General features: G+C 40.1%; 1 protein-coding gene across 2 annotated transcripts in view; it reads right to left on the bottom strand.

The window, feature by feature from the left end:
* LOC124060140 (arf-GAP with coiled-coil, ANK repeat and PH domain-containing protein 2-like) overlaps window positions 1-14,108 on the bottom strand; it is a 47,952-nt gene that overhangs the window by 29,968 nt on the left and 3,876 nt on the right. For both annotated transcript variants that reach the window (XM_046390724.1, XM_046390725.1), the window contains exons 2-5: window positions 6,124-6,181; window positions 3,587-3,706; window positions 2,769-2,822; window positions 405-463 (exon numbers count right to left, since the gene is read on the bottom strand). In XM_046390724.1, the coding sequence (XP_046246680.1) occupies window positions 405-463; window positions 2,769-2,822; window positions 3,587-3,706; window positions 6,124-6,181 (291 nt within the window). The remainder of the gene's footprint in view (window positions 1-404; window positions 464-2,768; window positions 2,823-3,586; window positions 3,707-6,123; window positions 6,182-14,108) is intronic.

Raw genomic sequence — 14,108 nt, 5'->3', positions numbered from 1 at the left:
TCTGCACTTAAAAAAGCAGCCTACAATTCAGTGCTGTAACAGGAGGTCATAAAAGGGGAGATATAAGGTCTTGATTTGATTAGAAATGTAATATATACTAATGTAATGTCCTTGCATGCCCTGTCTGGAGCCTGATCCTATATAATACATGATATATGTGTATCCCTCCAGCTTCTGCTTTAAATTCAGAATTTCAAGAGTCGGCTTTCGGAGTTCAAAATCCATTACACTGTTCCACCAGCGTGGAACATTGATCTGGATATAAACGTGAGCAAAATGTACATATGCTGCGTCTTATCCACAAAGAGAGATGAAACAGATAGCAGATTTAGGCCATTATTCAAGCGCTCAAATCGCTCAGAGACACAACCAGTTTTATCAGTCTTTATTCAATTAATACTCACTCTTTGACAAATGTTTGAAGCTGGGTCTTGATTGATCTCTGGGCCTGATCGAATAATATCTGTGAAGAAACAAAGAAAGAGTAAAGGCTCCTTTCTGTTCGGCAAAATCTCTCTAGTTAGTTGAACAATTCCAGTATTAAATATCTTTAGGCGCTTTTACATAAAAGCAACAAAAAGTTGATAAATGCAGTCGTTTTCTAGGCCACAGAATGTTTTGCTAGTTCAGCATTCGGCACCTCTGTTTAGGAGGATTTTTGTTAACATCACAGGGTGCAATTAAGCAGCTAAATTTAAACAAACAAGCTGACTTTGTAAACTCCCCTCATAAAGGCATAAACACGAGAAATGACGTGATTTGCTTGTTCCTGGTAATGAGTCATACCCCCATTAACCTGCATGCATGCTTAAAGTGATCCAAGGCCTGACAAAATGCTTGTCTCTAAAGCGAGCTTCACTGCAGCTTCATGGCTGGATGAGACAATACGAGCAGTGTGGCTGGGAGAGGCTACCAGTGACAAACAGATTGAGCTCTGTGCTTGAGTGGATCATGTGCTGAAAGATCGCTGAGTGGCAAAAACATATCTGACAGTCAGCTGACCTGACCACAGTTTCCACTGTTGAGTCACAGTCGCAGGCCTGCCATGTGGCTCCTGAAGGCTTTAGGGGTCTAGTGAAGGAAGCTAATAGAATGAAACAGACTCTGCTGTTGAGTCATTGTGGACTGTCCAACCTGCAGCTTTGTGGGACACACTAGGTAAGAAGACATACACGGTATTTCATTCAACGTGGGGAAGTTATAGTCTGGCTTCAAGTGGGAAGCAAGACCGATTAAAAGCACATTCTACCAAACCTGAACAAAACGGGGAAAACTGTTTCAAAACATGAGGTTCATGACAAAAACATTAGCAAGATTACATTAGAATAAGATTAATCTGCCCGTGTTATGATTACTGAACTCAAAAATGGTATTGGTGCTTGCAGCAACAGTATCCATTAAGGGGGCACAGAATAAGTCTTTTAAACATGCCATCGATGATAAAGGGCAGGTGTAATTAATAACAATAGTGTCTGCAACCCAATTTCAACACGCCAGGGACAGATATGTTGTCATGCATTCTGGGACACTTAACAGCACAATTCATTAACATTTAAGCTTTTAAAGTTCATGGTCTAAACAAATCATTTCAGAGATGCACAGGTAGCACAGTTCCTCGAAGATCGCACCGGTTCAATTCCCAGTAGCAGCACCCCCGGCAAAGTTGTTCTATCATGTCTCAGACAGTGTTACGCTGGCCGGGAACTCACTTTGAACATGTCATGCAGTGCTAATGGAAATAAGACATGACAAGGGAGATCAAGAAAGTAACTTTTACTGTAAAGCAAAAGCCTCTAGCTCACCCTGTGCGATTTTTAATGAGAGGATGAACAGAAATGTGTGTCTCCGTCTCTAAATGTCAGCGTTGTGCCTATCAGAGACTGACAACCGAGGAGGCGAACAAGGGAACTCTGGGAGCAAACATAATAAGACATGTCCTACAGGAGAGGACAGCCTGGGACAAGACAGGAGAAAGCAACTGATAGGTGTCATGTTTAATTATTGTGTGCAGGATCTAGTGGTATACATAGAGACGGGTGCATTAGATGCTGTAAAAAAAAAAAAATTTAATAAAAAAATTCACCATGTGTACCTGAATAACACATGATTAATTCCAAAAAATAAAAACTCCACAACATGGGACAAAGAGGAACAGAATTTATGAGACAGGGAAATCCTCCCTCTATACCATAGTTAAGTAAAAAGCTATGGGAAGAAGTGACTTGGGTTTTATTCCTCCATAAAATTCCAACGCTATGTTGACATTTGAGTAACGTTTCAATATTTTTTCTTTTTTTTTGCATCTGACCCAAAAGGTTTCCTTTTACCCACTTTTTATAGAGGGGAGTTTAGTGAGCAGACAGGCACATTTTCAGCAACAGCCTGCTTCATGTTTATACAGTGATATTAAATCCCACCCTATTATACCCTCTTTCCACTCCTAAATAGCCCCTGGAGCGCAGCTGAAGTACAAATGTCTTGCTCCAAGGCACCCTGATATGATTGCTAAATATGTTTCTTGAACGCTTTCCTCTTCCTTTTGTCCAAACAGTGGCCCTCCTCCTTTAGACCCATTTCCTCTCTCTTGTAGTCTGGTGCAATGATTCCCAGCAGTGAAAAAAAAAACCAAAAAAAAAAACCCCTGACAGTTAAAGAGCTGTTCCAGACCATGAGCCCAGCTGAGTTTTGTCATCACCCAACTGTAAAGGGAGCAGAAAAAGAGAAAAGCAAGACAATGCATCCGGTTTCACATGACAGTGACAGTGTACCGTGTGATAGTTGATCATCTCCTGCAGGCTCTCAGCAAACTTTGTGAGACTGGACTGTGAAGAGAAAAGAAGACAGACAAACAGAGAGAGAGAGAGAAAAAAACCATCAGCATACATTCTTTTAACAATAACACACAAATATTCACACAGAACAAACAAAGTTCCACAAGTTCCACAAATATGGGATAAAATGGGATGAAATGCAAATTTCTTCTGCACACTACATCACAGACACAAACTCTTCAATCACACAGGTAGGGCGAGACTGACCATCGTTTTGGAGACACAATAACATTTTGGGAAAGAATTCTTTTGGCTAGAGTTACTCCCTCCAAATACATGCATTGGCTGAACTTCAAACCCAAGGGAGAGGCAATGAGTGAGATACACAAAGGCAGACAGGAAGTGCTTGCCTCGCCATGCAAAATTCATAAGAGAAAACAAAACAAAACAAAAAAAAAACATCTGACCTCGGCAAGACCCAGTGGACAGTGTAGCATTTCAGTTTTAGACATTACAGTTAGATTTAATCTGGTAATGCCATCAAGGATGAAAAGACTCAAAAGAGTCAAGATGATAGTGTGTGTGCAAACAGAGAAGAAGTACAGACCTCTTTATGACCTCTTTAAAGGTCTGTGATTGTTTTACACTGTTCTTCGTTTCATTTCACTATAATCTAATAACCTGACGTTTCTAACCACTTAATAATTTTAATAAATGTCAAAAGAGATCTGCTCCCACACACAAAAAACACAAACTGTAATAGCACTGGTGACTTTCTACGAGTCAGATCAAGTCAGGTTGTATTTTTTGCTTACCTCAATGACTTCATCTTTGGTGGACTGCTGGGCTAGCTCCCGAATCCCGTTAACAAACTGCTTGTTGGCTGCATTGTAGGCTTTTCCAGCATCAATCATCCCAATACACAACTTCACCAGCTACAGAAAGAAAGGGACAAATGTTTAGAGGGGAAAAAGAGAAATTCAGAAACACAGTAATTACCTGCAGAGATGCAGGTAATTACATATTCTTTATTATTTTTAAAAACACTTGAAGTTTGAATAGATTAAATCGAGTCAGAGATGGTAGATTTGGTGGAAGTTGGTGCTGCAGAGGATGAGACAACTGCTGAAAAGCAGGATGCACAGTCAGTTTCTTGGTAATTAACAACAGGCACTTCTTTCCCTTCTGACTCATTGGGGGCAAAGATAATTCCAGGTTATGTAAACTCACAAGAAACACTGGCTGTACTCCATCCACTCCCACACAAGAGATGACACACAGTCTGAATGTACCGCTGCAGCCAAAGCTGCTAAATACCCCCACTAACAGTGCTAATTTTAAGCATTTTCCTTAGCAAATAATTAAGTAATGAACAGTCAAATAATAAATAAAAGTGGATAAAATACAAAATACTTGTTTCACAATCAGGAAAGCCTTATTCAGTCAATTTACATTGGGTATTATACAGCAAAGCTCTAGTACATTAGACACTTGAGTCAGAAATAAAATTAAATAAATAAGAAATAAATTATTTGAGTCATGTAATGTCTTGACTTAGCAGAGGTCAGAAGGTAGTGGCAGTCGTGGATCAGCGGTTAGGGTGTCGGACCCGTAACCGGTGGATCGCTGGTTCGATTCCCCGTCCCGGTGTCCATGGCTGAGGTACCCTTGAGCAAGGTACCTAACCCCCACTGCTCCCCGGGCGCTGCACGCGGTCGCCCACTGCCCCGGGTTTGCTGTGTGTGTGTGCACGTCACTTGGGTGGGTTAAATGCAGAGAACAAATTTCGTTGGAGTGAGTTCCCTCCAATGACAAAATATGTCACTTGTAACTTGTAACTTGTAAACAGCAATAACTAAAACTGATCCATGAGGTTACACCTTGCTGGAACTGAGTGTATTTATTATTTGGTATATAGAAAGAAATGTGAACATTGTGCAGAATGAATTTTAATGTCAAAATAATTGAACCACAGGTCAGTCAAATCTGACCTCAATTTAATCTATTATCTCTGAAACCTCCTGAAGCTATAAACATGAGCTAGCCACAGCTATAGCCTAAAGCCTCTAATGAAAAATAGCCCTCTTAATAGCAGAATAAATTCTGTCACAGTTAAAAGTGTGGTAACTTTTGACAACCTGGCTGTGCGTACATGTCTGGCAGGTAAGAAACTCTGAGGAAAATCTGAACTCTAGACTTTTTAGCCCTTTCCATGCATCAACACGTACACACTCAGACACACACATTATCACAGCCATACTCTTGCACAAAAAACACACCCACTCTCCAGCAGATCCTTCCTCTCCACAGCAAGAGGGGAAGTAAGGCCGGGGCTGAGTCACAGAGGTGGGGTAAGAAGGAGGGTGGTATTCTGTAAGACTGTAAGTCCAGGAACAATGAAATGGGATCTTTCAAGCTCGAGGTCTCGCCCTCAGCTTGTGAAAATGCTCTCAGCTCTGTGGTGATCTGCTGAGAGGAGGGACTAGTTTGCCATCAGGACAGGACAAAGCTACTGATCGACACTAGTTTTGTTCAGCTGGGTTATTAGTCTAGCTCATTTGAGCAGAGTGAGTGAGCTGAGCATGTAATCTGAATTCGCTACAAGAAAAAAAATACCAAAAGGTAAAAATTTATTGATATGAAAAAGACTTAAACTTAGCTGGAAAGTCAAGCATCACCAAAATAAGCCAAAACACAATCAGGACTAGTGTTCATATTCAGCAAATCACACTATAGATGACAAGCTATAGGATAGAAGAGAGCACAGAAGATCATCATCATTATGTTCTAAAGACTGCTTTCAACCTAATTCTATATTCTTGTTTTTCCATCATAGTTTGAATCAAATTAATTAATTAAAATGTTTCCATGCCCTAACCATTACCAAAACACATTCCAATATTCATTCTTATGATTTTCCTAAACAATGTGATTGATTGTTAGGACAAAAATGATTACAGATTACAGCTACAGGGCAAAAAAAGCTCAGAGAGTTAATCAGCAACAGGTAAACCACCATTTGGCTTACAGCTGGTGTCAATTTCCCACTGTGTTGGTAATGAAGAGAGGTGTGATCTGCTTCAACTTGAGTGAGTCACGATTTGCAATGGGTGTAATGGGTGTCTAATTCTTTTGAAACACACACACATGCACATATTTCATCAAAGTGCAAGCCAGGTGAGCGGTGTCTATATTACACTCCTGCTCATAGGCAATCTGCCAGGAGATATACTGGAGACAAGCCCAGGGACAAACCTGCAACCTTCCACTTACAGGATGGCCCCTGAAACGACCAGTTCACACAGCAGAACAAATGAACAATTAAGCAATGTTTTCCATGGGTGGTACTCACTTTGTCGAGCTTGGATTCCAGCTCACACACATCCCCCTCCACTTCCTCTATGGTGGCTCTATGGGGGAAAAAATAAAAAAGCATTTGAAATCGAGTGTAACTATGACTCAATACTATCTACTTCACAGACACAGAAAGGCATTGAAGATGACTGAGATGGTGAAAAGAAAATAAACAACACGCTGCAGGGAAATCTTCAAAGAACATGAACTGTGTGTTCATTTGCCAGATTAATAAAGTAAAAATTCTCTAAGAAACAACACAAAACGTCAGCTTACACTTCCTAAACAAGGGAAGACATTTAATGTGCCACATGACAATTATTTTGACCTTAAATAGAAGCAACAAACAGTGCGTGACATTACCTCTAAACTACCTCACCTGACACTTCTGATCCTGCTCCAAAATTATGGGGCCGATGTTTGTTTGACTGCCACACCTTATTACAAAAGCTTGACCATTTTTAAATAAAGGAGCAACTCAAGGTTAATATCACCATAAAGCCCATATTATACAAATGCCTCTAAAAACTACAGTTGTATTACATGAGATTATACACTCCTACAGTACTGACGGGAACACATGCAGAAACCTACACCATTAGGGGCAGCCAAACTGAGAGCTGCCATTTTGAGTAATGCCACAAGGGCTAGAGTCAGGTCTGGCATTCTGCCCTTTAAAACGTGACAAAGCACAGCTTGGTTCTCCACAGGATCAACAGCCTACGAGCATGTGAGTGCCAAGACAAGGGAAGGGGAAAATGAAAGACCTCTTCCCAACATTGCCTTGGTTAATTAAGCTCTGTTTATTTTCTGATAATAATCTGTGCAATTTAACATGTTACTGCGATGTTACATGTGATGAAGACACATGTAACATCACATCCTTGGGGAGTTTGTGTTCATCTGTGTTCATCATTCACTATAGAAAAAAGTTCTATCTTTTATTTATGTTGGCAAGTTCATCCAAATTAAGGTATGTTTGTGCTAATTTTACAACTTAAAAAAAACCCATTGGGTCACATTCATAAAGTTCAACATAATATCGCAGTGATCATCGATCATGGTCTAAAAAAACAAAACCGTAAAAGACACCTCTGCAAGATCAAAATGTTAACTAAACATATGACACTGTACTATTTTTCTAAGGTGTCTGCTCATATTTTAGGCTAGTTCACACTCCACACAATGGAAATTGTTGACATCAATCAGTGCAGTTGAAGCACTATATCCCTTTCTATTAATTTCTTACAAAATACATCTAGATTTGAGGCTAATTATGCTGTTGCTCTCAGAGTAAATCGCCAAGGACAAGGACGTTGATTTAAAACTCGCAAGATATTGTGCAGCACTGTGAGCGCTAGAGAGTGTGTGCGTGCGTCCCGTGTCAGTTTAAGCAAAAGGATTAAGAGTGACACCGCACAGTAGCAGCGTGTGGCATTCCCCAAACCCTGTCCAGCTGTTTGTTCTACTGTATGATGACACACTGACAGCTGCCAACATCTGGTCACTGTCAGGGGAAAAACAAGAGGGTGAATGATCTAGCTAAAGGTTTTTGACAAGAGGTGGTGAGATCAAGAATTCCTACATATACGTCCAGAATTGTTTTCACTGCATATAGGAATTGTATTGGCATCCATATGAGAGTCCTGGGTAACAAAGTATTGATTGTATAAGTGATCACTCTGTTTACCGTAAATCAACCTGAACAATTGTCTATTTCAACACACAGCTTCACAGCTTAACAGAGCTCGGAGGTTAATATCTTTTACATGAAGTAGTTTTTAATGTGAATTACTGCTTTGTCCACTTGGATACACCCCAACTGCAGATTACCGATCTATCCGAGCACAAATTAAAGATCTCCAACATTAATATCTATACCAAGAAAAAAGGAGACAGGAGGCTGAATGGTAAAAAAACAGGTTCTGGCTGCATGACAGTCTGGCCTTAATGTTGCCAAAAATCTGCCCTTCTTAAGTTCATGACCACAAGACTAAGCCCCACTACCTTCAGGAGTGGTGCTCCGCTGCTGAACCTGAGCTCAAACTTGGCTGACTGGTTAATTCTATTCACAGCTGAAGCGCATCTATGATGTTCAGTTGCTTGCTACGCCACCAGGAGAAGGAAATAACTTGGTGCTACAGCTATATAAATAAATAATAAATGAGAAAAGCATGGGCAGGCTGAAACGGGATGCCAAAACAAATCATTAACTGACAAGAGCCCAGTTCAGCCCCATATGGTCAGTGCCACACACCGCATAAAGGATTTTACTGCATGGCAAAAGAAACTTTACTCTTCTCATATACTTTGAACAGTACATCAAACAGAGTCTTCAACTGGCATCAATTTAATCAATTAGTTATATCTTCTGTACAATCAAACCTCATCTAAGGGAAAGGACTTGCAACACAGGAATAGTGTCACTGCTGTATCACTGTAATGTTCATTTTTATGAGACTTTGTTAACAAACCAAACGAAGTGGAATGAATTTAGGACTTAGGGGGGCAAAACAGGGTCAAAAGCAATAAAGAGCTTCCCCCTCTCACGGACACATTAATCCTCGTCAAAAGCCAAAGAGCATGTTACCGACCCTGTTTGCCTTTGTCAGTTGCTACAGGCAAAGTCCATTTCTTTGATGAATCACCAAGACTCATGACTGTTCTGCAGAAAAGACTGCTGTCTGACTTAAAGAGGATTTGGCCTCTTCTTATATTTTTCTATATTTATACACTGGGCATTTTGCTGGCACAAAGTGGTGAATACAATCTTTGGACTCACCAACACTACTAACAACCAGAGGGAAGGACCAAAGCATTCACAGAGTAGCATGTCCCAGATTAGTCTTCCCTTAAAGATTTGGGCATCTTAAAGAAAAACGATGAGGGGATTGTGTGGTTATTGTCCCCTTACAAAAACCTCCACAATAATACCTTCAGTAATTGAATAATTGGACCATGGGACTGGCATACATACATGATGTAAGCTCCCTCATTTAGAAATGCTCTTCAGTCCCTCAACAATGCCTGTCACTTTGTCAAAGCACTTGACCTCATTTGCTCAGGTGTACCTGCTCAGGGGCGTACAGCAGAACACATGCTCAATCGAAGGCAGGATGGCCTGTAAAAAAAAGGTCAGGCAAACTCAGTCATCTTTCCCTGAAAAAGTAGTGGTTTTGAAGAAACTCAGTCCCGTCAGCCAGTCGTTTTCTGGCAATCTATGTAACCGCAAGAACACGACTATTTCCTTCTAATCTTGTAACTTGAGCCTGCGCAGTGAACTTGTGAAACTGTTGACAGAGGAGAAGAAAAGGAGGGGCTCTGGCAAAATGAAAATCTGGGCCATTGCCTCACAGCTCTGACCTTGGAGTATGTCCAGCCTGAGTCTGGATAATGAGCAGAAGAAGAAGCTTTGAGAGAACGCGAGACAGACTTTTAATTTTAATACAGACACACAAACACTTCTTTTCCAGTGTGAAATATGAGAAGACACAGACGCTGTAAAAACACTGCCAAATATCCATTTAAAGAAAACCACAGCACAAATCACCTACACGCAAGAGGAAAAGAGCACAAAGCGAGAGAATTCAGAGAAACAATTCGACTGATACTAATATAACGACTACCGACTAACACTCTTCAGTAGCTGCCCTGCACCCTGCTGAGTAGTTGGTTTTTGTGAATGGTTTCCAACTGTCATCCAAGGATCCTGGTAGTGTTGTTATCGGTGAGCAAAATTCATAATATGACAAGTACTCCCATTTAGGGTCATAATTATTAAGATTTCTTTCCATATGTCCAGAAAAATAGACATTTAAGTGAGTGGCGTTGGATCACGAAGCACTTGAGATTTCAAAGAATAAGGTTGGTACTGCAGGGCCTCCGTGCACCGCTTAAACAATCAGAATCAGAATACTTTATTTATCCCTGGGGGAAACTGGGTTCAAAGAGCAAATATAACATCAGTAGGGCCATTTTCTTTACAGCTGGAGTGGGTGAAGAGTTTATTATACCCATAGTACTTCCCATGCTTTGAGGTATGCAGAAGTTAAGAGGATTGACGCAAGAACACCAGAATAGACAGATGACACCTCTTCCACCGAGCCTTGAAGCATGAACTAGCCAAGAGCCCTGTGATTTGCTCGGGTTTATAAACTAGTAATTATTTGAAACAAAGAAAATTAGAGGACGTAACATTTTGCGAATGCTGTTATCCAAAGATATCTGTAAGCATATACATACACTGCTGATGGCCATGATAGATCATCTTCATGCTCCTGATCAGTCAGAGATCATCTTTGCACTTTCAAACTTTTGAAAGCCTTAGAAAATAAACATGTATTTCATATATTTCATATGTTTCCCAGCTTTTGAGAAAACAAATCAATTATAACTCTACTAAACAAAGCATGACAAGACTGAACGGGGGGAAACACAAGTTTGCAGTAATATTTCCCTGGCATCAATATGCCTGCATTTCTCAGCAGTACACACAGAGCGATAAAGTAGTCTGGGGTGATAAGCACACCTCCAGGATGATGCAGGTGTCTGCTCTCAGCGCAACGAGATTCTGGCCACACATCTGATATCGTAGGCAGCAGGGGCAGACAAGTAAGGAGGGCTTTATGTGGTGAGGATGTTATCAGTAGACAATCTCATCTCACTGAAGTGAATTCCAATAAAGCAACCGCAGACATAATATCTGGCCATTTGGAGCCTCATTTCATTTCAAGGGACAGCAGCATCATTAGTGCATCTTGTAGGGAGTGTGAACTGACCAATACAATTTGTTTTTTCAGGGGCCAATATCACTATTGATAATAAGTAATCAAGGAGAGCAACAGTTGATGTTTGGAACCGATATACTGTACATCTGCTAGTAGGCTACTGCGTTTGAATACAATTTTTAGGTACTTGCATATTTCAATTTTCTTCTGCTTTATACTTTCACTCCACTACATTTTGGACACAAATATCATACATACTTTTTTTAATGTACAGTTTTAATCTGCCTATTACAAGTATCTTATTGACTGATTGATACATTTTTCTATAGTGACCATGACATTTTCTCACAGCCCAAACTGATGCCTTTAAATTGCTTGTTTTGCCCAACTTTAAGGAGACTGTTGATGAAATACTTCTAAATTGTGTAGTCACGTTTTCATGTCAGTGAGCAACGAGAGTTCACGTAGGCAGCTTCAAGTAGATTTGCTGTGACTACACAGTGTCTGGTTTTACTCATTCAGCGCCACAGAGAAATCATATCCACCACACTTGTTGACCTTTAAAGCTCAGAGAGGACTATTGCTCCGTGACGAAGCTGGGGTGGCAGAAGTAAATACTGGTAGAAAAGTAAAAAGAAACAGCAACATATGATTACTAGCCTTTTCACCAAATGGAACAATATAAATTAAGGAACTAAGACATCCTGGTTTAAGTGCTGTTTGGGTGTGAGGGTGAAGCTGGGGCTAAATAAAGAGAGACGTGTGGTATGAAGGAGACTACAGCCCATGAAGAGAGGGGAAAAAAAAGCCCGCCTTGTAAACCACATCAGTAAAAAAGAGGCCAATTCAGCATCACTGAGGAAATGTTTGGGTCCAATTTCCCTTTAAGTCGACCGAGATCACGCAAAGAGACACTGATCTACATATGCCAGACAGAGGTCCACAATACTGTACGTCTAGAAGAGGAGCCACCTGCTCGCATTGTATCAATTATTGTGATATCTAAGATTTGAATTCTGTTACTTCTGATCTGTGCACTGTAATCAGCAGATGGTATTTTGATGAGTGAAAATATAACATTAATACTAGAACTCTGAAGCTGTCATTATGCCTTATTTGCATTACTATATATAATTTGGGAGAGAGAGAGAGAGCAGCAGTGAATCAGTGAAATAAAACATTATTTTTTCATTGTTTCACAGCAGTTGCGTTCTAAAACACAAATAAACACACCCAAACCTCTGCACAACCCTCTGGATGTTGCAGACAGACCTGCAGCTCTTTGTTACAGACAGAGTTAGTAAGTGAGGAGGCTTTGTGTTTTGGACTGCTGGCTGGACAAAAGAAGACGTCACTTAAGGATCTGGGAAATTGTGATGAACATTTTCCACATTTCTTTGCCATTTTAAGGACAAAACGATATATCATGAAAATAAAAATACTTAAATACTATTAAATACTTTCATAGCACAGCATGATCTATGCATACTGCAGATCAGTGCATAATGCTACCTTAAACTGTGACGAGTAAACATGGCACCAACACTGACTGGGTTGCCCAGGAATCCACTAAAATCTGTGTACTTATTATAGCTACTTCGAGTAAACATCTACATAAAATGGTGTTATTTTGACAGCAAATGACTAAAGGTCGGCCAACAACCAACCATAATAAACAACAACAGAAACAGACAAAGTTTGAAATCCTTCCTATGCTACCTGTTAGTCAGAGCTATGACTACATACTGTAGCATCTCCTGTAAAAATGGAGACACCTCATTCTTTTGCAGTGATTCAGTGACCATGATCCAAAACAAAAGAGCGAAGCCTCTCCAGCTCTCTGAGGCTGTTGGCAGCAAGCCAGCAGGCTGTATGCACTCTGCACACAGGAGTGAGGTTGTTGAACAGGTCCATGCTGCCAAAATAATAGAGTCTTGCGTGGCACAGACCGCTGCACTTCAAAAAACTTAAGCCAACACTCAAAGGCTATTTGCTCTTCACATATTTTCACTTCCCTCCTCAATGGAAGATACTGCATTTCCTAATACAGATGTTGGAGATTGGCAGGCTTTACAGGAAGTCTGAACAGCTGAAACAGTTAGGTGAGCAAATGATTACTTAACCAGACAGAAAATACATGTGTAAAAAAACCTAAAAAAAAGAGTATAAAGTATTAAGTACACTAAATATCTTTGGGTTTTATTATAATATGAAGATGTCACTTTGGGCTTAAGGATTAAGGATATTCACAAGTATCTGACAACTTATAAAACAAACATTGATTCATCAGAATAATGATGGGCAGATAAATGGATAATGATTGTGGATAATTGTTAGTTGCAGCCTTAACATGATAATAAAAATTGTCCCTGGTCCCAAACTGAGTAATTTTAAAGTATCTGCCAACACAGTCTTATATTTATGTGTTCCTACATAATACAACTGCAACTTCACAGTTAGCCCAAAGCAGGCTTACTTCAAAATGACTATAACTAATCCAATTCAGATATGTCTGACAGCTTAAAAGCTCTGCATTACAACTTACTTTGATGTTTTCTAATTATATTTTGTATAGAGTCTGGTAGCATTTTGTCATCTTGTCTTTTCCCTGGTGCTTCTACAATCAACAGTGTTTTTGTGTACAAAGATCACACAAGGCTTTTGCCTTTTCTGTGTTTCATTTACATTTTTACGTCTGCCATGAAAGTCGACCAGTGAAAATGAGTAAAGTTTATTCCACTGGAGAAAAATGACAGTGGTAGTGGTGGAAAACAAGTCAACATTTTAAAACTGTCACTGTGGATGGAAATGCGAAGAATGGGGTGAACTTCAATGCTGTGACGTAGATCCTGTAATTGTTAGAGAGTGGAGGAGTGGTGATTTGAGGGGGGGGGGGTCCCACTGTGGTAAAACCCACCATTAGACGCACGAGCTTGGACATCATCAACAAGATGAGGTCATTCCTCAAAGATAAACAGTTACATAGGCTCTGGGGAAATTCAGCCTGTTGTCGTGATGAGGGAACATTTAGATGAAAATTTCCAAAAGGGATGTCTTCAAATGCACCATGCAATTATCAATCCGATAATGACAAAATTTATTTTATCAGCAACTGGCTGATAGCTGAAAAATAAAGTCCATTAATATTGTATCAAATTGCTTTCATTGATTCATTGACTTTGACAGCAATTACACACTCTGATACAGGAGGTGGTGGTATACACCTTTGAAGTTGGTTGGTGATCCACCAATAAAG

Source organism: Scatophagus argus, chromosome 6, assembly GCF_020382885.2.
Source record: "Scatophagus argus isolate fScaArg1 chromosome 6, fScaArg1.pri, whole genome shotgun sequence".
Classification (NCBI taxonomy): Eukaryota; Metazoa; Chordata; class Actinopteri; family Scatophagidae; genus Scatophagus; species Scatophagus argus.
Note: the sequence above shows the minus strand (reverse complement) of the source record. Positions and strands in the feature narration are given on the sequence as shown.